Source organism: Oncorhynchus mykiss, chromosome 28 (genome assembly GCF_013265735.2).
Source record: "Oncorhynchus mykiss isolate Arlee chromosome 28, USDA_OmykA_1.1, whole genome shotgun sequence".
NCBI lineage: Eukaryota > Metazoa > Chordata > Actinopteri > Salmoniformes > Salmonidae > Oncorhynchus > Oncorhynchus mykiss.
In genome coordinates, this window is record NC_048592.1 from 8,312,075 (window position 1) to 8,338,919 (window position 26,845).

The window sequence follows — 26,845 nt, forward strand, 5'->3', positions numbered from 1 at the left end:
TCTCGCTATTATGGGTCTTTGGGACGTCCCTTAAAAATGGTTACGGTTAGTGTTTGGTTATGATCCTAGGGTAGCACTAATTTGTGTGGAAGTTGTTCACAGATCTAGAATCAGATTATCCACCCGAATTCCAAATTTAACCAGGATGGGATAAACACAAAACTGACCTTGGATTAGCTTCTGTGTGGAAAGTATTCCTTACTTATTAGTAACGACCCAGGGTCGGTACAATATGTTGACATCATCCATTCATCATCATTGTTTGGGCCTGGGGAGCTGTCAGTTTCACCTACCTAGTACTGTACTGTTAGCTAGCGATCTACTGTAACCACGCGATTTGGAGTTCATTTACAGCATTGTTTATATAAAGTGCATGCAATATTAGCTACTTTCATGTTTATTAGTTTAAAAACGTGATACGCGAGTTGATCATGTTTGATGATCACCTTAAAACATACTGACTGTTTGTTCGCATTTAGCTAGTTTGCTAGCAGGGTGGGGAGTAATGGGATACAAAAAACTGTAATTGTAATCCGTTACGTTACCAGCAAATATATTGTAATCAGATTACAGATACTTTTGAAAAAGTACATTATTACTTTGAGGATACATTTTAAATTCAGAAAGGAAAAAAATATTTTACACTTCTCTGTTTTCTCAATGACATTCAAATCAGCATTGAAAAAAAGGCAGTTTTAAATGTGTTCAACGTGAGCGAGTCTGACCATAACTCAGAGACCACTATAATGACACAACTAATGTGTTTGATGGATTGCGGGAAAAGTGCAGGAATAGGCTTTTATAGGCTACTGTCCAAGCTATATCTTCCAATGGAGCGATTGATGGCATCCTAAGATTATCCAATTTGAATGGACGCTTGGAGGTAAGGATGACAATGGTGGTGTAGTCCACGGCAATAAGGATATCACTTATTATTGATATCTACATAGCGCATTGATGTGAATCACACTGCTGCTCTCTCATTTAACTATTTGCGCCTTACGGATTGTGGTTGATGTGGATGGCTGTTCACAAATCTAAATGTGTATTTGAAACCAATAATGGATGAATTCAAGAAGTTTAAACTGCCTATCAATTGTTGGTTTTGAAACCAGTGAAAAATGCGATCTTGCAACAGCAGCATAGTGCGGATCCCAGCCTAAAAATGAGTATTTTATTGCACAATCTAATTCATGCTGATAAAAAAATAAATAATCCATTGGCCTAATGGACACATGCTCAAACTCGCACACTTTTGATAGATTTAAAGGGGAAATCGGTAGTTGCATAAATTTTTGGAAATTATACATATATAGTAGCGACCCGCACAGACAGCTGTGTGTTATGTGTTAGGCTAGTAGGTGGTTGTGTTGTACTTACCAGTACCCAGTGTTCGCGGGGTCCGACATGCCAATCAACCTGCTATCTGCCAATCACGGGAATGCCTGGAATGTTCTGATGCTGCGCATCCTGGCGATTGGCGGAGAAGCGTGGAGGGGGGTTGGGCAGGGGGGTGGAGCATTGGAAGTTAAGACCAGGTTTAGCCTTTGTTCTCTCTCTTACCTATGGGCTTCACAAGAGAAGGTCACGATTGGCTTGTGGGCTACGGCCAAACAGTAGCCTGTGTAAATGTAGCCGATGTGAAATTGCTAGCTAGTTAGCGGTGGTGCGCGCTAGTGGCGTTTCAATCGGTGACTTCACTTGCTCTGAGACCTTGAAGTAGTGGTTCCCCTTGCTTTGCAAGAGCCGCGGCTTTTGTGGAGCGATGGGTAACGATGCTTCGAGGGGGACTGTTGTCTGTGTGCAGAGCGTCCCTAGTTCGCGCCCAGGTCGGGGCGAGGGGACGGACGTAAAGTCTATACTGTTACATTGGTGCCGTGACCCGGATCACTGGTTGCTGTGGAGGAGGAGGTCAAAAGGGGGGTGAGTGTAGCCAATGTGAAATTGCTAGCTAGTGGTGTGCGCTAGTGGCGTTTCAATCGGTGATGTCACTTGCTCTGAGACCTTGATGTAGTGGTTCCCCTTGCTCTGCAAGGGCCGCGGCTTTTGTGGAGCGATGGTTAACGATGCTTCGAGGGTGACTGTTGTCTGTGTGCAGAGCTGTTGTCTGTGTGGTTCGCGCCCAGGTCGGGTGAGGGGACGGAAGTAAAGTCTATCCTGTTACATAAAGTTGGGTTAATAAACTCAATTCGTAAACTCAATCCTCTGTCTGGACAATTGTTCCTTTATTCAGGTCATTACAATATATAATGTCCAGAAACAAAGTACTTTCTTCTGAAACTCCTCAGTCTATTTTTGTTCTGAGAATTGAAGGTTATTCCATGTGAGAATTTAAGTTTCAGAAGAAAGTACTTTGTTTCTGGACATTTTGAGCCTGTAATCGAACCCACAAATGCTGACGTTCCAGATACTCAGCTAGTCTAAAGAAGGCCAGTTTTATTGCTTCTTTAATTAGAACAACAGTTTTCAGCTGTGCTAAGATATATATGTATATCCATTGATTCTTGAAGAATATAACTTATAAATGAACTCATGAACTTAGTTCAACTCCACAAGAACCCAAAATGTCAACTTGTTTTTCTCCAATGTTTGTAAATGTAAACAAACACTGTATAGCCTCATAACATGGTTAAAACAATAGTGTTGATATCATGGATGGTCAGTCCTTGCATCCATAACTCTGTCTATTAATCTGAGAGTGGTTACATTTCTCCAGGCAGCCGTTTTGTATTTGTTTCATCTGTGGATTTGCTGTATATTATCAAAATATCAAAGTGTCACCAACAAAAGTTAAACAGTAGGCCTATAGCAAAAAAACGTTTTTTCACATGTAAATAGCACTTTTTAGTAGTGCTCAAAACATGCCATTCCATGAGCACAGCATTTATTTTTCATCTCGATTCAATGAGCCCAATCAGTCCTCCATGACAACAAAATCATAAACAACAGAGTAGGGCTGGCTAATAAGTCCTTAGTTTTAGGGTTATGGTGAGGTAAAGCCATTTGGCTAATCTATATTTCCAGATTTCTAAATCCTATCCTGCAATAGATGTTGTTCAATTGGTAACATACATTTTTTTGTATTTTTCTAATGCCTCTTAAGGGGAAAGTAATCTAAAAGTAACTGAATGTAATGAGATTACGTTACTGGTAATCCAAAAGTTACATTACTGATTACAGTTTTGGACAGGTAACTAACTAGTAACCGTAACAGATTACATTTAGAAAGTAACCGACCCAACCCTGCTACGGTTAACTGTCAGTGTCACTTTCAGATTTATCACCAGTTAGCTGTAACGTTAGCTATTTAGCTAACGCCCTTCCCTTGCAACAATGCCAAGGAGATCATTGCCTTGTGGATAAATAGATTACTATTGTACAATGTAGCGGCGTCTTTCGATGCAGTCAGTGTGCTCTGTTGCTGGCTAGCTTGGCATCGAACAGGATATAGATGATGACTGTTTGCCAGAGACCAAGCTCCTGCTCTCGCAGAATCAGATGGTCATACTGAGATGTGATGTGACCAATCATTCAACGTCCCACTCAACCCGTTTCCAATAAACCACCTAATTAATTTGGTGTTCACTGAACTGTTAATAACAAACCGTTGATTAATGTTGTAATTTCATGATTCTATCTGCTGCATGAATCAACAGACAAAAAGTAGGCCTACATTAATCAATATGAAATGTATGGGGTTATTTCTATCCCGCGCTGTGCCCGTGATAAGATCTGACCGAAATCGTTTGTTCAACATAACAACCCAGCTAAACATAGGCGTAGCATATTATTTTCCATGTCACACTCAGATAAAGGACACATTGTCATGAACAGTTATCCCATTGTGTTCACATGATTACAGTGTGATACCACCAGCAGCTACCATCACACACACACACACTCTAGCAGTTAGATCTTCAAAACTCATATTGACTTCTCTTGTTCCCTCTCTCTTGTAGCATGGCGGATAAACAGGATAAGAGTGAGCTGAAAGCAGAGCTGGAGAGGAAGAAACAACGCCTGGCCCAAATCAGAGAGGAAAAGAAGAGAAAGGAGGAGGAGAAGAACAAGAAGAAGGATGTAAGTAGAGAGAAGAGAAGTAGAACATGCTAATGGCTGGCTTGATGCGGAGGAGTTGTGGGGGCTCACATCCCTGTAACATTCATCTGTATGCAGATTAAATGTATGTATTCTATTGCCCCTACTGCTGACCAGGCTATGCTAGAGATTCAGTCCGATTTAGTCGCCTTGCAGAAAGCCCTTGTTGATTTCAAATGGTTAGTTATTGCTCCAAAAACTAAATGTGTGTTGTTTTCTAATTCTCATAGGGATATTTCAGATGGTTTACACATTTATGCATTGGATGGTTCTCTCGTCGAGCAGGCTGCCGCCTATAAATATCTGGGTATTTGGATTTCCACAAATGTTATGTTAAAAAAACATATGGATGAGCTAGATACCCACTGGGCGCACACATTGGTTGAATCAATGTCATTTCAATGAAATGACTTTGAACCAACGTGAAACAGACGTTGAATTGACGTTTGTACCTAGTGGGTAGTTTAGAAGCTGAGATTTAAAGTAGACTTCTTTTATAGAAATAAACTCATCAAAAAAATAAACGTCCTCTCACTGTCAACTGCGTTTATTTTCAGCAAACCTAACATGTGTAAATATTTGTATGAACATAACAAGATTCAACAACTGAGACATAAACTGAACAAGTTCCACAGACATGTGACTAACAGAAATGGAATAATGTGTCCATGAACAAAGGGGGGGGGGGGGTCAAAATCAAAAGTAACAGTCAGTATCCGGTGTGGCCACCAGCTGCATTAAGTACTGCAGTGCATCTCCTCCTCATGGACTGCACCAGATTTGCCAGTTCTTGTTGTGAGATGTTACCCCACTCTTCCACCAAGGCACCTGCAGGTTCCCAGACATTTCTGGGGGGAATGGCCCTAGCCCTCACCCTCCGATCCAACAGGTCCCAGGCGTGCTCAATGGGATTCAGATCCGGGCTCTTCGCTGGCCAGAACATGGCTCACAGAACATCGCTCACACTCACAGAATGAGCAGTATGTCTGGTGGCATTGTCATGCTGGAGGATCATGTCAGGAGGAGCCTGCAGGAAGTGCACCACATGAGGGAGGAGGATGTTTTCCCTGTAATGCACAGTGTTGAGATTGCCTGCAATGACAACAAGCTCAGTCCAATGATGCTGTGGCACACCGCTCCAGACCATGACGGACCCTCCACCTCCAAATCGATCTCGCTCCAGAGTACAGGCCTTGGTGTAACGCTCATTCCTTCTACGATAAACGTGAATCCGACCATCACCCCTGGTGAGACAAAACCGCGACTCGTCAGTGAAGAGCACTTTTTGCCAGTCCTGTCTGGTCCAGTGACGGTGGGTTTGTGCCCATAGGCGACGTTGTTGCCAGTGATGTCTGATGAGGACCTGCCTTACAACAGGCCTACAAGCCCTCAGTCCAGCCTCTCTCAGCCTATTGCGGACAGTCTGAGCACTGATGGAGGGATTGTGCGTTCCTGGTGTAACTCGGGTAGTTGTTGTTGCCATCCTGTACCTGTCCTGCAGGTGTGAGGTTCGGATGTACCGATCCTGTGCAGGTGTTGTTACACTGGGTCTGCCACTGCGAGGATGATCCGTCCTGTCTCCCTGTAGCGCTCTCTTAGGCGTCTCACAGTACGGACATTGCAATTTAATGCCCTGGCCACATCTGCAGTCCTCATGCCTCCTTGCAGCATGCCTAAGACACGTTTACGCAGATGAGCAGGGACTCTGGGCATCTTTTTTTTGGTGTTTTTCAGAGTCAGTAGAAAGGCCTCTTTAGTGTCCTAAGTTTTCATAACTGTGACCTTAATTGCCTACCATCTGTAAGCTGTTAGTGTCTTAACGACCGTTCCACAGGTGCATGTTCATTAATTGTTTAAGGTTCATTGAACCAGCATGGGAAAAAGTGTTTACAATGAAGATCTGTGAAGTTATTTGGGTTTTTACAAATTATCTTTGAAAGACAGGGTCCTGAAAAAGGGACGTTTCTTTTTTTGCTGAGTTTAGATCATGCCTCTCCTTAAACAGCAGGAAGCAGGTTGTGCAGGCAACCTTCCGGCCAGTTCTTGATTATGGTGACACCATTCATCCGAATGCAGCAGCCGCTACTCTAAAACCCTTGGGTGCAGTGTAGCGCACATCACTTTAAATCACAGTTGACAGGTTTAATAATCACTGCCGTGTCCTTGATCAGAAGGTCAGCTGGACCGCTCTAAATTCCCATAGATCACTTAATTTTCCCCTTTTTACATAAGCTCTGCTGCGCAAGCTTCTAACATGTCTCACTTCTCTGGTAATGTATAAAAACAAGAGACCCCAAGCCCGCTTACAGGGTTAGTTAACACTTGAAGTCCCTCGTGTCTCTACCAACCTAGGACAATCAGCATTTAGTTTTAACACCCCCTATGTTTGGAATAATTTTACAATCCACGTTACGTCTTGAATCCCTGGTGACAATAGGGCACTTTAGAACGCTGATGAGGAATGAATCCACTGACGTTTGCACGGTTTTTTTTTTTGTTGGTTGATTGTAGTCATTTTTGTGTTGTGAAACGTACTGTATCTTCTGTATCTTGTCGCTCTTTTATTGTATCATCATGTTGATTTGTGAATTGTTTATTCTCAGGGCACTATTGAGAATGAGACCCTGGTCTCAATTGGGCTCCCCTGAATAAATACAAGTAAAATAAATAGTATATTATTATTAGTGTCATGTAATAGCCTATGCAGTATTTATACATGGTTATATTGTATTTATTACGTTATCTTTTTCCCTGTCTCTCCAATTCAACGGATCCCTCTCACGCTGCCTCTCCTTTTCTACCCATTCTCCCTCTTCCCCACTTCCACTCTCTCCCCCTGTAGGGGTCTGACTCGAAACGGGAAGGGGCTGCAGCAGATGACTCTTCTGACCTGGAGAAGAAGAGGAGAGAGGCTGAGGCTCTTCTGCAGAGCATGGGGATCACCCCAGATATACCCAACAGTAAAGACACACACATGCACACACACACACACGTACACACACACACACTAACGTACACGTACACACTCTTGTTTTTTAACAAGCATTTTTGCATGAAGCCTCAGCGTGCCACTTGTCCCCTGCTTTTTGTTCTCTTTTCTTCTCTCCCGTCATTTACTACTAACCAACTGACTCTCTCATTCACTCCCTCATTCTTTGACCCCCCCCCCAGCCCAGCCTCTGTTTCACTATCTAGTCACTACCCTTATGTCTCCCTCAGCCAAGTCAGTGGGCAGCGAGTCTGGAAGCCAGGACTCTGGAGATGGAAACTCAAGGTCTGTATGTGTGTTTGTGTATTTGTGATTAAGTACTTGTATGCTCAGTGTATATTATTAACCTGCCAGCTTTCTCTCTTTCTTCTGTGTTACTCACTCTCTCTTCCTGCTCTCTCTCTGCTTCCCCCTGGTGGTGTGTTGTGGCTGTATCAGGACATTACCCTGGGATCCTGACCCCTCTACTCTGCAGCTGTACTCTGACTCTGAACTACTGGGGTTCACCTCTTTCTTACTCTATAAGACAGATTCCCCTACTTGGGCTGTGGTTTTGCTCCTCTCTTCTGTTTCTCTTGGTCATTTCTTTGGTAGGCCTGAATGGCCCTTGTTAGCATCATACACATTGCTGTCTGCTAGCACATGTAGAGTGTTCGTCTTTGTAATGGTGTGTTTGGATGTGGAGTGTGAGTGTTTGTATAATGGTGTGGCTGTGTTTTTAAGTTTGTATGTGTCTCTCTGACTATGTGTGTGTCTCCTGTCCAGGCGAGGTTTTAGGCTTGGCATGGCAAAGGTGACCCAGGTGGATTTCCCTCCAAAAGAGATGGTGTCCTACTCCAAGGAGACACAGACCCCCGCCGATACACAAACACACACCCAGGCTAAACCAGGTAAACTTTGTGTTTCATGGGTTAGCGGCAATTCTACACACTTTTAATGTTTCAATGTACGTTGTGTTGTTGTGAGCATGATGTTGTGGGTGTGTGCGCGTGCGTGTGTAGCAGAGGAGGAGGAGGAGGAGGAAGAAGAGGAGGAGATGGACGATCCCAAGCCAGCAGAGGACTCCCAGGAGGAGAAAGCTGATGAGGAGAAGCAGGAAGAAGGTGAGATTGACTTTACCCTCCTGCCTCTGTAAGTTGACTATCCCTGCCTACACCACTTCCGATATTCATGTGTGTGTGTGTGTGTGTGTGTGTGTGTGTGTGTAGTCCCTCCCAAGGAGCTAACTGAAGAGGAGAAGATGCACCTGCTCAACTCTGAGGAGTTCATGGCCTTCTTCGATCGAGGGAGCAGGATTGTAGAGAGGGTTCTCTCTGAGCGAGTGGACGTCTGCTTCGACTACAGTGGCCGAGACCTGGAGGACAAGGAGGGGTGAGACACACCTGAACACACAACTATAGAGAGTGTATGTTCTTATTTCTCTCTCTCTTTCTTTCAATATTCCTTTCTTCCTTTCCAGTGAGATGCAGGCGGGGGCTAAGATGTCTCTGAGTAGGGTGTTCTCTGACGAGCGCTGGTCCAAGAACAGAGTGGTCACCTGTCTGGACTGGTCTCCTCAGGTAGGAGTGTGTGTGTGATGATTCGGATTAGGGCCTATCTTTTAAAGAGTTACATAATCTCTTGTGTTGGACTCTGTTCGAGTCATGCAAATCTGTGTATTTGATTCCTGATACACTTCTGTTTTACCCCTGTTGACTGCTGTCTGCTGTTTGATTCAGTACCCTGAGCTGCTGGTGGCCTCCTACAACAACAATGAAGATGCTCCTCATGAGCCGGACGGAGTGGCTCTGGTCTGGAATATGAAGTATAAGAAGACCACACCTGAATACACCTTCCACTGCCAGGTACACAGACACACACACACACACGCACGCACACCACCTCTCTGTGAATATAATTCTCTTCTCTGTGTCTCTTCCCCAGTCTGCGGTGATGTCAGCGGCGTTCGCCAGGTTCCATCCTAACCTGATTGTGGGTGGGACTTACTCAGGCCAGATCGTCCTATGGGACAACAGGAGCAACAAAAGAACATCTGTACAGAGAACTCCCCTGTCTGCATCCGCTCACACGGTAACTCATGTACACTACAAAGGAACGTTGCTGACAGGTGTATAAAATCAAGCACACTGCCGTGCAATCTCCATAGACAAACATTGGCAGTAGAATAACCTTACTGTAGAACTCAGTGACTTTCAACATGGCACCTTCAGTCAGTTCGTCAAATTTCTGCCCTGCTAGAGTTGCCCCGGTCAACTGTAAGTGCTGTTATTGTGAAGTGGAAACGTCTAGGAGCAACAACGGCTCAGCTACAAAGTAGTAAGCCACACGAGCTCACAGAACGGGACCAGTCAGTGCTAAAGGACATAGCATGTAAAATCGCCTGTCCTCGTTTGCAACGAGGGCTGTTATGGTGACCGTATTACTGCTACACCAGCGGTCACGAATCATGAAGGCAGTCAAATTACACATGACAATTTAGTCACGGTAATTAGGCTTCTCCAAGCTCTGATGGTCATTAGTAGCCTCCCAAACGTGCTAACTGCCTGGTACTCAGCCCTCTATTGTCCCTCTAATCACTCTGACATCAATGCAAATGTATTCGAAAATCAAATCAAACACTTCATGAGAACCCATGAGCTCATGTTGCACACATTTCTATAGGCTAAAAAAAGGGAGTAATGGCCTCTATTAAAAAGAGGAGGATTCTATCAGTTTTCTATAGGAAAGGCCTATTATATTTTTTCTCAACTTTCCTAATATTAAGCACATTGCTTATCTTTACAACAGGAGTATAGCCTACCTGGCATGACAATTAACCACAGGAAAAGCTTCCTCCATTCCCTATTTAAGTGTAGAGATTACGTTTTTTTTTCCCCTGCCCATGTTGAGACAATATAATGGTCCATTCTAAATCAAAGCGAATTTCACACACATATTATTTAGTACATGCAAAGACGAGATTAAATCAAGAATAGTCTTATGGGTGACAATATTAGCCTATCACTTGTGAATGATATATCACTTGTGAATGATGTCCAGTTTAAGGCAAGAAACAATGCCTTTTGTTTAATCATAGTCACACACCTCATGTAGCCTAGCCCATAGGCCTATATGTTTTGATAAGGTTTGTATCACAACTAAAGTGGCCAGATATTGGTGTGGAAGAACTTAACTGGTCTGCACAGAGCCCTGACCTCAACCCCATCGAACACCTTTGGAATGAACTGGAACGTCGACTGCGAGCCTAATCGCCAAACATCAGTGCCCAACCTCACTAATGCTCTCGTGGCTGAATGGAAGCAAGTCCCCGCAGTGATGTTCCAACATCTAGTGAAAAGCCTTCCCAGAAGAGTGGAGGCTGTTACAGCAGTAAAGGGTGGACCAACTCCATACTAATGCCCATGATTTTGGAAGGAGATGTTCATATACTTTTGGCCACGTAGTCAACATTGAGTGCTCAATAGCTTTCAAATTGTGAAAATGTTTAGATATTATTTTACGGGTACAAGCTACAATCAGCTAAATATAGACTGGACTGTGTCATGTTAGCTACATGGAAACATCACCCATTTCTAACGGTGTCCTGTGATATTCAGCACCCGGTGTACTGTGTGAACATGGTCGGGACCCAAAACGCTCACAACCTCATCAGCATCTCTACTGACGGAAAGATGTGCTCTTGGAACCTAGACATGCTGTCTCAACCACAGGTACGACTGCAGTGTGCGTTTGTGTTCTAGGACATTGCGAAGTTAGTGTTTTGGCAGTCTTAATGCTGTGTGTGTGTGTGAGATACAGGACAGTCTGGAGCTGGTGTTTAAGCAGTCTAAGGCAGTATCGGTGACCTCCATGGCGTTCCCTCTGGGCGATGTCAACAACTTTGTGGTTGGGAGTGAAGATGGATCAGTCTACACCGCCTGCCGCCACGGGAGGTGTGTGTGTTCAGAACTTTGCTTTGTGGACATAATTTTGTGGCCAACACCAATATATGTGTGTGTGTTCAAACATTGTGTTTGTGTGTCTGTGTGGGCTACAGTAAGGCAGGCATCAGTGATGTGTTTGAGGGACACCACGGTCCAGTCACTGGACTGAGCTGTCACAGTGCCGGGGGTCCCGTGGATTTCTCCCATCTCTTCATCTCTGCTTCCTTCGACTGGACCGTTAAGCTGTGGACCACCAAGGTAACACGCACATCTTCTTCTGGGAGCCCTCGTAGTAGAGTATGATCTCCCTCCAGGTGTCACGGGTCCCGGTTGTTGTGTGGGTCTGGCTGGCCATGGGCCCGGGGGTGGCTGGGCAGGTTGAGCCGTGATCTGCAGCTTCTGTGGCAGTGGGGGCAGGAATGGTTCGTTCTGTGTCCCGGGCGTTGTTACTGGCACCGGTTACTGTGCTTTGCGGCGACACACACTTACACTTTCTCCCAATTGTCTCTCTGTAGAGTACCCGTCCTCTGTATTTGTTTGAGGACAGCTGTGACTATGTGTATGATGTCATGTGGTCTCCCATTCACCCCGCCCTCTTCGCCTGTGTGGATGGATCAGGACGGCTGGACCTGTGGAACCTCAACAACGACACAGAGGTACACACACATTTCAACGCACGGTGCAAAACAACAGATATGCATATGAACAATGCAACATTGTGCGTGTCCTAGGTGCCCAGTGCCAGTGTGGTTGTGGATGGGTCTCCTGCTCTGAACCGTGTGCGGTGGGCTCACTCAGGGAGAGAAATCGCTACAGGAGACTCAGACGGGCAGGTGCTGGTCTACGACGTAGGAGAGGCGAGAGATTCCTCCCTTATACTACACCTCAATATACTGTACATGTCATACCAGTATGTAACCCATGTGTGTGTATATTCTCTCGTTTCCACAGCAAATCTGTGTGCCCAAGGCAGATGAGTGGACCCATTTTGTGCGCACGCTCGTGGAGATCAACGAGAACCGAGACGAAGGAGACGAGCTCGCCGCGCAGCGCCTGCTCGCCTGATCACCATGGTAACAGGGTTACTTTGGGGACCACGCCCCTGTTGCTTCCAAATCCTCCCTCTGGTTGGAGCAGGCGTGATGTCTATGCCTCAGGGTTCTAGAACGTCGACAGTTCTGTCCACAGCTCCTCCAACTCCAGTCCTTTTCTAAATATGCAAAACGTACCTTTTCACTACTTTGTATTTGTACATTTTCCAGACGTATGTATGTTCCCTATGGGCTGACGATGTGTGTTTAACTGATGGTGAAGAACAGAAGAATATCACTCATGCTATGCACATTCCAATCTTCATAGACAAGGACAGCCATGTCCTCAGATTTTAGCAACAATTTTATTTATCCATGCTTTTATATCACATTCGGTTGCACATATTTTAAACATATTTCTGCAGACAGCTTTACTAATATCCAAGACAAAAAGGCTTTTTAAATTAACAAAATATTCTTCATGGCAAGTTATGAACCAAAGTTATTACTTTTTCTTTGAAAATGTAATGTACCTGTAGGTCTCTTAATAGGAAAACAGTTTCGGTCTCCTTCCTGAAAGCATGAATAATGAAGTCTTCCCTCATACGAAGATGTGGACCCAAGCAGAGCCATAGATACAGTACAGTGCTTCCGGGAAGTATTCAGACCCCTTGACTTTACCCACATTTTGTTACAGCATTATTTTAAAATGTATTAAATAAATGCAAATCCTCAGCAATCTACACAAGCAAAAACAGGTTTAGATTGTCGCAAAAATAAAACAGAAATACCTTAATTACATTAGTATTCAGACCCTTTCCTATGAGACTCAAAATTGAGCTCAGGTGCATCCTGTTTCCATTTATCATCCTTGAGATGCTTCTACAACTTGAAGTCCACCTGTGGTAAATTCAATTGATTGGAAAATGATTTGGAAAGGCACACACCTGTCTATATAAGGTCCCACGGTTGACAGTGCATGTCAGAGCAAAAACCAAGCCATGGAGGTCGAAGGAATTGTCCGTAGAGCGCCGAGACAGGATTGTAGAGGTACAGATCTGGGGAAAGAGTACCAAAAAATGTCTGCAGCATTGAAGGTCCCCAAAAACACAGTGGCCTCCGTCATTCTTAAATGGATGTTTGGAACCACCAAGACTCTTCCTAGAGCTGGCCACCCAGCCAAACTGAGCAATTGGGGGGAGCAGATTCTCTGGTCTGATAAAACCAAGATTGAACTCTTTGGCCTGAATGCCACGCACCATGTCTGGAGGAAACTTGGCAACATCCCTACGGTGAAGCATGGGGGTGGCAGCATCATCCTGTTGGGATGTTTTTCAATGACAGGAAGATCAAGGGAAAGATTAACTGAGAAAAGTACAAAGAGATCCTTGACGAAAACCTGCTCCAGAGCACTCAGGGACCTCAGACAGGGGTGAAGGTTCACCATCCAACAGGACAACAACCCTAAGCACTCAGCCAAGACAACGCAGAAGTCTCTGAATGTCCTTGAGTGGCCCAGCCAGAGCGTCTCTGGAGAGACCCGAAAATAGCTGTGCTCCCCATCCAACCTGACAGAGCTTGACGGGATCTGCAGAGAAATTGAATAAACTTCGAATACAGATGTGCAAAACTTGTAGCGTGATAGCAACTACAGCATCAAGCCAAAGGTGCTTCTACAAAGTACTGAGTAAAGGGTCTGAATACTTACGTAAATGTAATATTTCCGTTAATAAATTAGCAAAAATTCCTACAAATTAGTTTTTGCTTTGTCATGGGGGGGGGGGGGGGGGGGGGAACTATTTAACAATTTTAGAATAAGGCTATAACATAAGGGGTCTGAACACTTTGCCAAACTCCATGTACAGTGCCTTCTGAAACTATCCTCCACGTTGGGTACCGAATTCTAGTTAGTATTCCAACAAGACTTGTCACAACATTGTCCATTATAATTCTTTGGAGTTTACCAAACTCTGTATAGATATGTTGTGTATCTAATTACATTTTATCTAGTTTTCCACCAAAACTATTGGTTAGCTTTAGCTTGGCCATTTTTGCTGTTCATTCTCCTTGATATAAAATATTTTCAGGTGTGAAAATTAAATCATTGTTTATTTCAATAAAATACACAGAATGAATTTAAGTTACCTAATCCTTTGCCGATGATTCTCCTCAAAACAGTTTGAAAAGGTCTGTAGATCAGTAAGAGTGATTCTCAAGAGACGAAGGCCCAACGTCAATCTAACGTAACTCCAACATGAGTCACGTTGCTTTTTAACATTACCGCAACATTTCTGTACCCGAAACGTTGCGCTAACATTACCATAACATTGTTCTCCAATGTTACATTAATATTGCTCTAACATCAGTAATGTTCCTTTGCAGCTGTGTCACGTCTCTGTACAGCAACTTCCTGTGCAAGGCCCACTCAGAATAAAGGCTTACACATGCCGTCCAATCAAATATCTCCCACACACTGTCCAATCATAGTAGCCCCCCAAATAATTATAATCAGTTATTCATAAGAGGAGCCACCAGAGAGATGGAGAGGAATGGGAGCGAGAGCGCAAAGGAATAGAGAGAGAGAGAGAGAAGGCTCCTTTCAAACCACTGATTTCATATGAAAAGCAGAATGGAAAGAAAATGAGAGCCACTGGAGATCCAACAGTAGTGTTCAGGTTGATGCCTGCTTCAACAATGGACCTACAGTCATGTCTCCAGAACCAGGGTTAGAGCACTAGAGTAGACCCTGGGGTGTTGGTGTTTATAGCTGTGCACATGGCCCCTAGGACTGTACGTGTGTGCATATCGGTGTACATGGCCCCTCAAAATGTGTGTGTTGATCAGTATGCATGTCTGTCTACGTGCATAGCCCTTAGTGGAGTGGTGGTGGCAGGCAGTTAGAGGCTAGTTTTTAGGGGGGCGGCAGCCTCCTCTTGAAGGGGGGTAGAAGAGGGGTCAACGGGGTCAGGGTGAATGGAGAGCACTCCAGAGGACTTGAACTTGGGCAGGTGGAGGCCAAACTTGTTCTCCACACCAGCGAAGGTGGCTGCAGCCAGACGGTAACCTCCCACGTGGTCAGCACTGACCGGAGGAAGCTCAGAGACACGAGATTTAGGAGTGGGCTCAGACCCCGCCGGACGACTGGAGAAAGATCGAAGGAAATGAGACATTGGAGCTTAACTAACAGTGGTATCTTGGGTTATAACAGTGTGTGCGCGCGCGTGTACTCACTGTCCTCCGAAGTCCACATATAACCACCTCTGTAGAAGCTCATAGGTCACCAGAGTTACTCCAAACTGAGGAGAGGATCGACATATACGAGCTGGGGGGGGGGGGGGGGGGGGGGGGGGGGAGCGAGACAGAGAAAGTGAATTCCTATGTGTAGTCACTTTGACAGACAGACAAACACCACAACACACACCTCCAGCTCCCTTCCACAGTGCTCCGAATCCCTCCTCCTGTGTGATTTTCCTGAAACAGTCCATGACTCCAGTGTAGGTGGTATGTCCCGCCCTCGCTGCTACCTGCAGGCGTGTCTTGATGACATCAGCAGGTGTCACCAGGGAGGCAGCAGGGATGCCTGGGAAATGGAGTTAGAAAGGGTGTCACTTGAGGCCATGACTGTTTTTGATAATCATATCAAGTAGAATAGAAAATGTGAATAGGTCTGTGAAGCGTGTGTACCTCCGATGGCTCCAGAAGCTAGCAGCTGTAACGGGCCTAGTCTACCCTGCTCGTCGGCAAACTGAGCCTTGGTGTGGGCATACACTGGGAAGAAGATGGCTGAGAACGGGATGTCTCGCAATAAACATGCTTTAGCACCCTACATACACAAGAAAATAAAAGACATTACTTTCAATGAAAAGGGCTTTCGTTTACCAAAATACAAGAACAATGGCACCAGACGTAATGGCCACACACACACGCCTACCTTGTAGAGGCCAAACAAGCCAAGGTCTCGGATGACACTGAGGGCGCCAATTCTGGGTCCTGTCGTGATCTCTCCTGCCACCTGCAGTCTGATCTTGACAATCTCCAGCGGGTTCGTAAAGACCACTTGGGAACCCCCTGCCTGCAGAGAGAGAGACATAAGGTGAAATGAGTGTGAAAGACATGGAGGGATGGGAGGCTACCACAGCTTCCCATTCAGGTAGAACAGAATGGGACGCGTTTAGAGTTGGGAAGTTTGACAGGAGCAGGTTTGGTCGTCGGGTCACTCACACAGGCTCCGGCCAGCACCTCAGCAGCGAAGGGAATGGTGTCGTCTTTACCAGTGAACTTATCTCTCACAAAGTCATTCATCTACAGGGAGAACAGAGAGCGAGGAGATAAATGAGCAAATAAGTACTACAGAGAGAATAGTCAGGCATGTCTTCAACAAAATAAGTGTTGCGTTATCTTAAGGTGCACGTCCATCGCGATTGGCTGAGTGGAGGGGGAGGAGTGAGACTCACCGTAAGTTTGATTGCCTTCTCTGGAGCCACGCCTATGAGCTGGGGAAGAAGACCTGCAGGGCAGCATGGGAGATTGAGTCCACATATGACATGAACCACGTCTCATGACGACAACAGTTTCTTAGGGGAGAAAGGGAGGAGAAAAAGAGTACGAGTAATGAAGGAAAAGGTGAGAATTAAAGAACAAAGGAAGAAGTGAATGGATGGAGGCCGGTTGAGTGATGCAGTGTGGGTGAGCCAACAATAAATGGCAGTCTCGCAGTCCTTTTTCCATCAACAGAAGAGACAGCAGAAACGCAAGGGCAGTGCAGAAAGGCAAAATAGCAGGCCATTTTTTTTTAAAGAGGACCGGGAGGAAAACAGCAGCCAAGAGGGGAGGAAGACAGCAGCCAAGAGGGGAGGAAGACAGCAGCCAAGAGGGGAGGAAGACAGCAGCCAAGAGGGGAGGAAGACAGTAGCCAAGAGGGGAGGAAAAGCGAGCAGGAAAGCAACCAAGAATGCAGTGTCCGTCCGTACCTCTGTAGAATCCAAAGAATCCTTCGTAGCGCAGCACCTTCTTGGCACAGTCAAAGCTGTTCTTGTACATCCGTTCTCCTACGAACGAGCCTGTACTCCTCTGGTTCTGCATCCTGGTCTTCACCAAGTCTATCGGATACACTGCCGTAGCTCCCATAGCTAGGAGACACAGTGTGCTATTGAAACTAGGCAAAACTTCTTTTTTTAACCAAGTCACTTTTTATTGGGGGGGTGGGGGGGTGGATATATTCCATGAAAGTATTCCTTACATCACACCACCCCCAGTCCCTTACCTCCAGCAAATGAGCCCAAGCTGAACCGGTAGGCCGACTCTGCGGCCTGCAGCAGTACGGACCTGGAACCATCACCCTGGCTCTGCTACACAGAGAGAGGAGAGTTTGACTCACATGCACACTCACGCGCAGTCACACACAAATGCACGTCTCTTACCCGTTTCTGTAACTCGGCCAGGTGATAGGGCAGCACTCCCTCCTCCAGCGGGGCTATCCTCTCAATGTCAGCAAAGTTCAGGCGCCTGAGACAACACCGCGTCATTACCACAACACTCTGAACAGGTGTGTATACAGTACGAGGCTTTGAGAGCAGTGCATGTTTACCCAGAGTGGGAGTGTAGGCCTGATAGCTGGTACAGGATGTCAATCTCCATGGGAGAGACCTGGCCAAACTTGTTCGCAGCATGGGCAAACTCCTCTAGAGAGAGATGGGTTAATAGCCTGCATAACACACGCTGTGCATCCACACATACTGCAGAGAGATTGAGAGAGCTTGCCAATGACAGTTCCCCTGCTGACAGACGACTGGCAAAGTGGGATCACGCTACTCCTCTCACACGTCTGGAGCACTTCTGACCAGTGTGGCTGTGTCAGTACAGAGTGTGTGTGTGTGTGTGTGTGGAGATATACGATGGGAATGTGTGTGTGGGTATACACAAGGGCCTGTATAGCTTAAGGTGCACGCATGTTACCTTGAGTGACCTGTGTGTCCTTGCGGGTCCCGGCCAGCGTGCTATAGATCTTGCGGATCAGCTCCATGTTGTTGAGCAGAGCGTTGAAGGCGTTGAAGTAGGAGAAGCTGACCATGTGAGAGGTGCTGCCCCCCGCAGCCTGGGAGGACAATCGCACCGAGGAAGGCGTTAGAACAGGAACAGGGACGCCCTCTCCATTACTCCCCCTGTTTGTTAACACGCGGACTCTCTTATCCCACACACAATCATACACTCGCTCTTACCGAAACCAGGTTTTCCTCCACAAACACTGTAAGCATGTGGTGTCGGATTGTGGCCATGATGTCACTGAAGTCCATGGCAGAGATGGTGCCGCTCTTGTTCTTGTCCTTCTGGGCAAAGGCCTGGCGCGCATGCTCCAACTGCAACTCCTGTAGGTAGAGAAGAGCGTGTGCAGTGCTTCCCCTAGGATATTTTTCAACCGTGGTGGCAAAGTTCACGTGGGCTGTGGTAGCGGGCGAGGCCACTGGCATAGTTTTAGATGCCCTCCTCTTGGCCCGAGACAAAACAGGACCGTTTTATAAAGCTACATTTTCTACACATTTGCCACAGGGCGGATTATACACGTTCATGCCGTGTTGTTATGCTATTGGAATTTCACACGCGCAATACGTCACCGCGTGAGCGCCATGGAGCGCGTGCATGCATGACTGAGTGTATACCTGTAGAAACTGGGTGAACTCCAGGTAGCCGAGGCATTTCTTGCGGTCGTGTCCAAAGTGCAGGCAGATGAACTCACAGTCCCAGTTAAAGGGGATGTGGTGGTGCACAGTGGTCTGGCTGAAGATGTCCCGCACATTCTCTGTTTGAGGGATGGACAGATGGAGAGAACCGTAGAATTAGAATGAGCAGAATGGACATTCCCATTCAATGCAACGTTATGTGACGGGGAGGAAGGGCAGCCATATTAGTTGTGCCATTTTAAAAACGTCTTCGCATCATCTCACACTTTCTTTCTGTGCATCTGTGAACACCGGGACAAGAATCGGTTCTGCTCAGTCTATGACAGACCAGCGTTAACCTATATTCAGACATGAGATTAAAACAGTGGCCTTCAGGCTGAGTGACTGTACTAACGAACCATAATTGGTTCCCTTTAATTAGGCGTGCCATATGCGTGCGTGCACTAAAAAGTGTTTGAATGTGAGTGTATATAAGAGAGCATATTAGTGTGCCAAGTCTCAAAGAATAATCCTATTAAAAAATTAAAAAAAATAAAAAAAAAGATTCTCTGGTACTTGTCTACTTTTTAGCCAGTAGTTCTGAAAGAAGCGCTGCTCACGAGCCAAAAGTGGCCCCCGAAAATTGCGTACTACGTCACATATCTGCATTCTTTTGGGGGCTGGAAACAGTTGAAAGCAGGTAACGCCACCACCCCAACACACACAGTCACGTACGTACCAAAGGAGATGTCTCCAGTGCCGGTCTTGTTAAACAACTGGAAGACTACGATAAAGAGAGCGTCCGGAACACACAGCGCTGACTCAAATGCCAAGAACTCCTGGAATGAGATCAGCCTGTGTGTTAGAGAGAGAGAGAGAAAGAGAGAAGCAACATTAAAACAATATGCGCGATGCCATGAAGAACAACGCTTCAGATACAGATCCAATCAGAGGGAGAAAGGTTCAGTTTTCACTGAAACATAATAAAATGTCAGCAGTGATGTAGGGAGAAATTAGGCCATGCACTACTTCTTCAAAATGACTTCATGCATTTCAAATAGTGTAAACCAATTGCAATGGATTTCAGGTCATTTCTCTAGAGACTTAAACGAAAAGACTCGCTGCTTGTAGGTTGTTACTTTTAAACAGCGCTGAATGACAGACATGTGCGTCATCCCCCTGCAAGACACACACACTTGTATCCATTACATGACTGACCTAGGTTACAAACTTCACTTAGTATTTTTACTCTTTACGTCTTTATTTTTTTAACCTTTATTTAGCGAGGCAAGTCAGTTAAGAACAAATTCTTATTTACAATGTTGGCAGGTACCCCACAATTCCCCGGTAGGCCTTGTTCGGGGGCAGAACGACAGATTTTTACCTTGTCAGCTCGGGGATTCGATCCAGCAACCTTTTGGTTACTGGCCCAATGCTCTAACTACTCTAGGCTACCTGCCACTCAAAACATTAGTTCCCTGACCAGGAATCATACCCGGGCCGCGGCGGTGAGAGCGCTGAATCCTAACCATTAAAGGCACACCTGTTACTTTGAGACATTTGACCTTGAAGGAGTAAATGTTTTCAGAATCATGAACTATTTAAGCCTCTCATAAGAGTGGATTAAGTGTATTGAAAGGGCTTGTGCAGTGTGTGTGTATAATCTAATCTATGAGCACCCATTAAGGCTGCTTCTGTTCTTAGACCAAATAACATCCTAATGAACTGATCTAAGCATCACCATTGTATATGTGTGGGTATGAAACCTCTATCATTCATTACTGCAGGAGCCTTCTGCACAATGAAAACAATCTCCCATGGTTGATGTGGAGAGGGAGCACGACAGGAGACAAATAGAATGAGGGAGACAGCAGTCTAAGCATAATCAACTGTTAACCATGTACTTGGTGGAGACAGGATAAGGGAGAGAGAAAGATAGCGAAAGAGACGGATGAGAGAGAGAGGGTTAACGTAGGCAGCTCTTCACCCGTCCTTGGTTGTGTCGGCTACACCGGCGATGAGCTGGACAGTTTTGGGGTTGTGGTGGATCTGTGTGTGCAGGCCCAGGTACTTCTGCACAAAGTCCCCTGGGGTCATCAACTTCTCGCCATCTGCATCCACAACACTGGCATGCTGGGGGGGGGGGGGGGGGGGGGTTAAAACAGAAATAGCCATAGTGTCACTTTGGGTTTCCTGCTAAACACTGACACACTAAAGGTGGATTAGGACAGAAAGGGTCCTTGACCTCACCCATCACACTGGCATGCTAAGGTGGTTGAGTGTGATGAGGTAATGTGGCATTGATTTTGTTACGGCAGTGAATAACTGAAATATCTACGAACAAGCCATGAACAATCAATAAAATAGGCCATCGCTCTAAATATAACTTCCAAAAAAAAAAAAAAAAGGTAATTATGAAGGACTTGTCCTGCTGACATCCCACGGTGAAGTGTTATTTATAAAGGGTTCCGTGTCAAATCCCTCAGACAAGGAATTTTGCAGAATATTTTTTGTGTCCCTTTATGTAACCTCTCCAACACCTTGAGAGACATCTTTAGACATTTGTGTAAAGCCCACCTGTCTTCACCAGCTTTGTTAACCCACACGAGGCACTGTCTGCTATCAAAAGTGCGAGGGCGTGTCGTTGAAGCACAACATCATGAAACTACAGTACACAACAGAGAATACACTATAGAAGAGTCTTCGCTCAGGTTCCCGCTCAGGACCTCACTGTAGAGCCTAATGTACAATCTGCTGCCCCGCACTCATCTTGCAAGGTGAGACATACAGTTTGGACACACCTACCTCATTCCAGGGTAAAAAAAAAACAAACTAACACATATGGAATCATGTAGTAACCCCAAAAAAGTGTTAGACAAATGAAAATTATATTTGAGATTCTTCAAAATAGCCACCCGTTTTGCACACGCTTGGCATTCTCAAGCATTCCTAATGAAGCTAGTTGTGAGAATGCCAAGATTGTGCATCTGATACTTCTAAAATATTGCCGGGTTACTACATTATTCCATGTGTCATTTCATAGTTTGTCTTCACTATTATTCTACAATGTAGAAAATAGTCAAAATAAGTAACCATTGAATTAAGTGTGTGGCACTGTAGTGTGTGTGTGTGTGTGTGTGTGTGTGTGTGTGTGTGTGTGCAGTGCTCAACTTGGACTGAAATGGGTGTCGGTACTCATTGTGGGTTTATATTTAGGTGTAGGCGCTCCACAATACTTTTGAGCTAATAATTCTGTAAGAAGATCAGGAGTTCAAGCAGCAGAACATTGTGAGATTCCGGTATTCAACTCCAGCGAACTTCTGCCCAAATCAAGCACTGTGCGTGGTAGGGGATTCAGTCACACAGCTCCTCACAAGACACCCGCAAGCTAAATGATGTTAGACCTCTAATTAGTTCAGTCTAGCCCAAAATCTTTCCACACTGAAATGAATTCTACAGCAGACGTGAAGGACAACCAGAGATGTTCTTACCTTCTGAAAAATAACCTTCAGCTCGTTCGGGTCCGCTCGTTTGGTGGATTGCACCTGCCAAGCATTACGAATAATAGTACAACGTTAAGGTAACGTTTCCCAAACTCGGTGCACGTTTTGGTTCTTGCCACACAGCTGATTGAAATAATCAACGAATCATCTAGCTTTGATCATTTGAATCAGCTGTGTAGTGTTAAGTAAATAAATAAAACGTACACCGAGTTTGGGAAACGCTGTATTAACGCATCAAATGACGTTGTGCAGCGAAAACACAGTGAACGTATTTATATAGCTGAATGCAAACAGATCAGCAGTTTTGGTTGATGACAACTAACGTTATCAGTAATAAATATTATCTAGCTGGTGACAATTGGATAAAACTGGAATGCCTTGAGGTTGTGTCCTTGCAACTAGAAATAACAAATTAAAATATTCCAAAAGCAGGCAGAGGACTTGAAAGATTGCGATAATACGAGACCGACAATTACTTGTCAAAACGAATGCTAATGGAGAAAAAAAACATCACACAAGCTATTACTGTGTAGGCGAGTTGACCATGAACAACAACGTTTCTAACTAACGAAAGTAGTTAACTGTTTCCAAGTTGTGTTGCTATTCTTATGTCTATCTACTCAGATGAAGACACAAACCATTCCAATGACTCGTTGGGTTTAAAACCGCAAAGAATAGATCAGACGAGTGGGTAGTTGAGTGATGCGGTTGTCATCATTGCACAATATTGCCAGTTAGCTGTAGTATTGCAATGATAATCAAAAGATACAGCTGCTAGCCCTATCGCCAACTGGTTTGTGGCTGTTCATTCAAGGCAAGAGACCGGGCGTTAGCGCAGTCAAATGATCCCAGAAACGATGTACAACGAAACAGATAAAGCACGTAGACTACATTAAAAACTATTTCTATAAACGTAAAGCAAGCAATGCCGAAGTCACCTCGAACGTCATAATGGTTTTGACGTCACGTATAGTCGCTGGCGCAAACGCTTTCACTGGAGAATCCCAAATAAATTAAATTTAAAAAAGCGAGCTCCGGTGCAATTTGGGACGATTGCAACAAACCCGCTAGTCTAGTGCAATGTGTCCCATCTGTCTTTTTTTGTTAAAGAAAAGGTGTGTTAGCTGTAGTAATCGTGTGCCAACATTCCACGGTTTGAGCATTCCGTAGATGTTGTAAGGATACGTCTTTTTGCACAGGTTTGAAATCGGAGCCTGAAAATAGACCAACTCACTGACCACAATCCAGATCATTTGACCAATTAACCTGGCCACACATCATTTTGAGTTTGGGAAAACGAATAATAAACCAGGTGTATTCTGCATGCATAGACCTATAGGTTACACATCAACCAATTATTTAAAGACCTGTAGGCTCTCTCTGAGACTGAAACTCACTCAACCTGGTAGACTGGAAACCCTGAAGTAGTAATCCAATAAAAACCATTTTTTTTATGTATATATTTTTTTAAATACAACTACAAGAGCCTGCTCTCAATATTCAAAATGCACCAGAGAGCATCATTTAGCAACAGATGATCAAAAAGCACATTTATCTGCCAAAACTAAGGAAACACCAACATAAAGGGTCTTAGTTTTTATTTGATTTTTGATTTTACAATTGCTAACAAGTGTTCAGCTATACTTTAAGATGCTTTTTCTAAACTCATAACACAGCAGCACATCAACATCACACAATTAGCCAAATAGTTCATTTTCTGCTCAGAACCACATTTTGTTCATTAAATACATTTAAAAATGCCCAAAACAACTCTCTCTACAAACACTAACTCTCAAAACACGGCAATCCCGACTCAATATCTAATCATTCTGTCACAACACTAGCACATGTTTTCTATCCAAGAGGAACATATAGTCAATCATAACACAATGACTTTCAAAATACTAACAGTTGATGGCATTACGAAAACTGCATTACTTTTCATGTTTCAGTTCTACCTGCATACAATAGACAATATAAAATCCATAGTTTTTTATAATTCAGTTTCCTTTTACTGTAAACCATTCTAAATTGTTTTGGTTGAGTGTCTAATGTGTGCATGTTTTGGGTTGAGTGTCTAATGTGTGCATTTTTTGGGTTGAGTGTCTAATGTGTGCATTTTTTGGGTTGAGTGTCTAATGTGTGCATTTTTTGGGTTGAGTGTCTAATGTGTGCATTTTTTGGGTTGAGTGTCTAATGTGTGCATTTTTTGGGTTGAGTGTCTAATGTGTGCATTTTTTGGGTTGAGTGTCTAATGTATGCATTTTTTGGCAACATGCTATCTAAAAGTGAATGAGTCATATTTACTTCATAGAATGTACAGTACAAAAAAAATTGTAAGTGACGGAATTGCTGCCGTAAAAGCTTTATTAGCAACATGAAATTGCTGCCGGTGATCAACAACACATCCAACATACATGGCCTTTGGTTCCAAATGTGTACAAAATAAAACACAATTACAGTAAAAACAAGGCACAGAAGTGAAAAAAACACAAAAATGCAGTCCTGCTCTAATCTATACCATCTTCAGCAGTCTCGTCCACGTCACATCTTATGTCGTCTCTCGCTATGCACCTTGGATAGAAACGCTTGTCATGCTTTACCCACCCCTGGCAGTCTTCAGCTGAGATGTCTCTGCACCTTGGATAGAAACGCTTGTCATGCCTTATCCACCCCTGGCAGTCTTCAGCTGAGATGTCTCTGCAGCCGGCTTCCATTGCATCCAGGAGGGACATTTGGTCATGTGGCCGATGATCATACACTTTCCACCTCCAGGTAGAAAAATATTCCTCAATGGGGTTGAGGAAAGGCGAGTAGGGGGGGAGGAAAAGGGAAACCATTTTTGGATGGGCTGCAGACCAGTTTGTGATTGGTGGAATGCTCTGCAGCCGGCTTCCATTGCATCCAGGAGGGACATTTGGTCATGTGGCCGATGATCATACACTTTCCACCTCCAGGTAGAAAAACATTCCTCAATGGGGTTGAGGAAAGACGAGTAGGGGGGGAGGAAAAGGGAAACCATTTTTGGATGGGCTGCAGACCAGTTTGTGATTGATGGAATGCTACATTGTCCCATGCAATCATAAATGTCCTCATGTTTCCACCCAGCTGTTCCCTTTCTGCTTCTGGCACCAGTTGTTGGTGGAGGTCATCTAAAAACAAAAGAAAGTGCTCAGATGTTGTAGGGACCAATCTGGCATTTCTGCAGGACCAAACCAATCTTACTCCTCTCCCCCTACCTCCCCTTCTCCCTTGTCCTGGTCCGACTACTCCTTTGCCTGGTCCAGTTACTCCTCTGCCTGGTCCAGCTACTCCTCTCCCTGGTCGAACTACCCCTCTCCCTGGTCCAGCTACTCCTCTGCCTGGTCCAGCTACTCCTCTCCCTGGTCGAACTACCCCTCTCCCTGGTCCAGCTACTCCTCTGCCTGGTCCAACTACTCCTATCCCTGGTCCAGCTACTCCTCTCCCTGGTCCAGCTACTCCTCTCCCTGGTCCAGTTACTCTTCTCCCTGGTCCAGCTAATAAATCGAAAGAGTCCCCTTTTTACTGTGTATGTCCATGTAATTGAGAGAACTTCAACATCTGGCTATGTCTTCGATTGAGATTAGAATCAGCTGTGGTTGGTCTATTTTACACAATTTACAGTAAATCAGCTTTTTCTCAATGTTTCAATTATCTGTTCATTCAAAAATGCTTATCAGCTGTTTCAATATAGCTTTTGAGCTGCTGTTGTTGCAGAAGTAGAGGCTTTATATTATATTTAAGGTTTTGAACACTATGTCTTCATTTCTGGCATGCTGTGTTCAAGCATTTGTAATTAAGACAAGAAAGATCCGTAATTTTGGCATTGCGTAAGCTTGTATGTTAAGAAAATGTAAGCATTTTAGAAACCTGTTGCATATTCTGGGAAAACAACCTAAATTGCATTAATGATATGGTCCACAACAGACAGATGTTGTGCTAATTGTGTTTAGAGTTTTGAAAATGTGACTACAGATTGTAGAAAAGGATGTTAGCGATTGTAAAAAAAAACTGTAAAGTGGTGTTGTATCACCACGAGATGCCAGAACAGCTTCAAAAGTGCCTTGGCATAGAGTCTACAAGTAGACATAAACCATGCCAGGAGAATGCACCCCACATCATGACATATACTTTGTATCCCTTGTTTACTCAAGCTTTTCCTTTATTTGTGGCAGTTACCTGTATGCCTATGGGGCTATGCATGCAGAATACACCTGGAATACACCTGGTTTATTATTTGTTTTCCCAAACTACATTTTTTTGGGTGTGACCAGGTTAATTGATCAATAGATCTGAATAGCGGTCAGTGAGGTAGTGGTCTAATTTCATGCTCACATTTCAAACCCGTGCAATAAACGTATCATTACATCACCCATGGAATGCTCAAACCGTGGAATGTTGTCACGCGATTACTACAGCTAAATTAACACAGGACACGGCCCAACCTTTAGCACAAAAAGACAGATGGACAGACTACACTAGACTAGTGGGTTTGATGCAATCGTCTCAAATTGCACCAGAGCTCGCTTTTTTATTTAATGTATTATTACTTATTTTAATTTATCAGTCCAAGTCGAAGTTAATTTATTGAACAATAAAATATTAAATGTCTTAAGAGGAAAAT

The 26,845-nt window shown here is 44.5% G+C and overlaps 2 protein-coding genes across 3 annotated transcripts; one reads left to right on the top strand and one right to left on the bottom strand.

The window, feature by feature from the left end:
* The first annotated feature begins 406 nt into the window (after positions 1-406).
* LOC110508447 (dynein, cytoplasmic 1, intermediate chain 2a) lies at positions 407-12,818 on the top strand. Of its 2 annotated transcripts, XM_036966833.1 has the most exons (17): positions 407-883; positions 3,960-4,080; positions 6,941-7,058; positions 7,318-7,372; positions 7,526-7,588; positions 7,853-7,977; positions 8,089-8,190; positions 8,296-8,458; positions 8,547-8,646; positions 8,806-8,931; positions 9,011-9,157; positions 10,684-10,797; positions 10,886-11,019; positions 11,124-11,268; positions 11,526-11,666; positions 11,742-11,867; positions 11,962-12,818. In XM_036966833.1, exons 1-17 carry the CDS (start codon positions 870-872, stop codon positions 12,073-12,075), a joined length of 1,908 nt encoding a protein of 635 aa, XP_036822728.1. In that variant the 5' UTR covers positions 407-869; the 3' UTR covers positions 12,076-12,818. The 2 variants fall into 2 exon arrangements, with proteins under 2 accessions (XP_036822728.1, XP_036822729.1); XM_036966834.1 differs by lacking the exon at positions 7,526-7,588 and having other exon boundaries at positions 413-883.
* Positions 12,819-13,820: 1,002 nt separating this feature from the next.
* LOC110509207 (calcium-binding mitochondrial carrier protein Aralar1-like) lies at positions 13,821-23,270 on the bottom strand. The gene is made up of 17 exons (XM_036966855.1): positions 22,189-23,270; positions 20,685-20,830; positions 19,437-19,552; positions 18,698-18,837; positions 18,260-18,406; positions 17,997-18,135; positions 17,629-17,722; positions 17,462-17,546; positions 17,305-17,389; positions 17,012-17,170; positions 16,496-16,548; positions 16,263-16,343; positions 15,973-16,113; positions 15,726-15,864; positions 15,463-15,621; positions 15,273-15,363; positions 13,821-15,182 (listed from the first exon to the last, which is right to left on the bottom strand). The coding sequence occupies exons 2-17, from the start codon at positions 20,792-20,794 to the stop codon at positions 14,939-14,941; spliced, it is 1,983 nt and encodes a 660-aa protein (XP_036822750.1). The 5' UTR covers positions 20,795-20,830; positions 22,189-23,270; the 3' UTR covers positions 13,821-14,938.
* Positions 23,271-26,845: the final 3,575 nt, after the last annotated feature.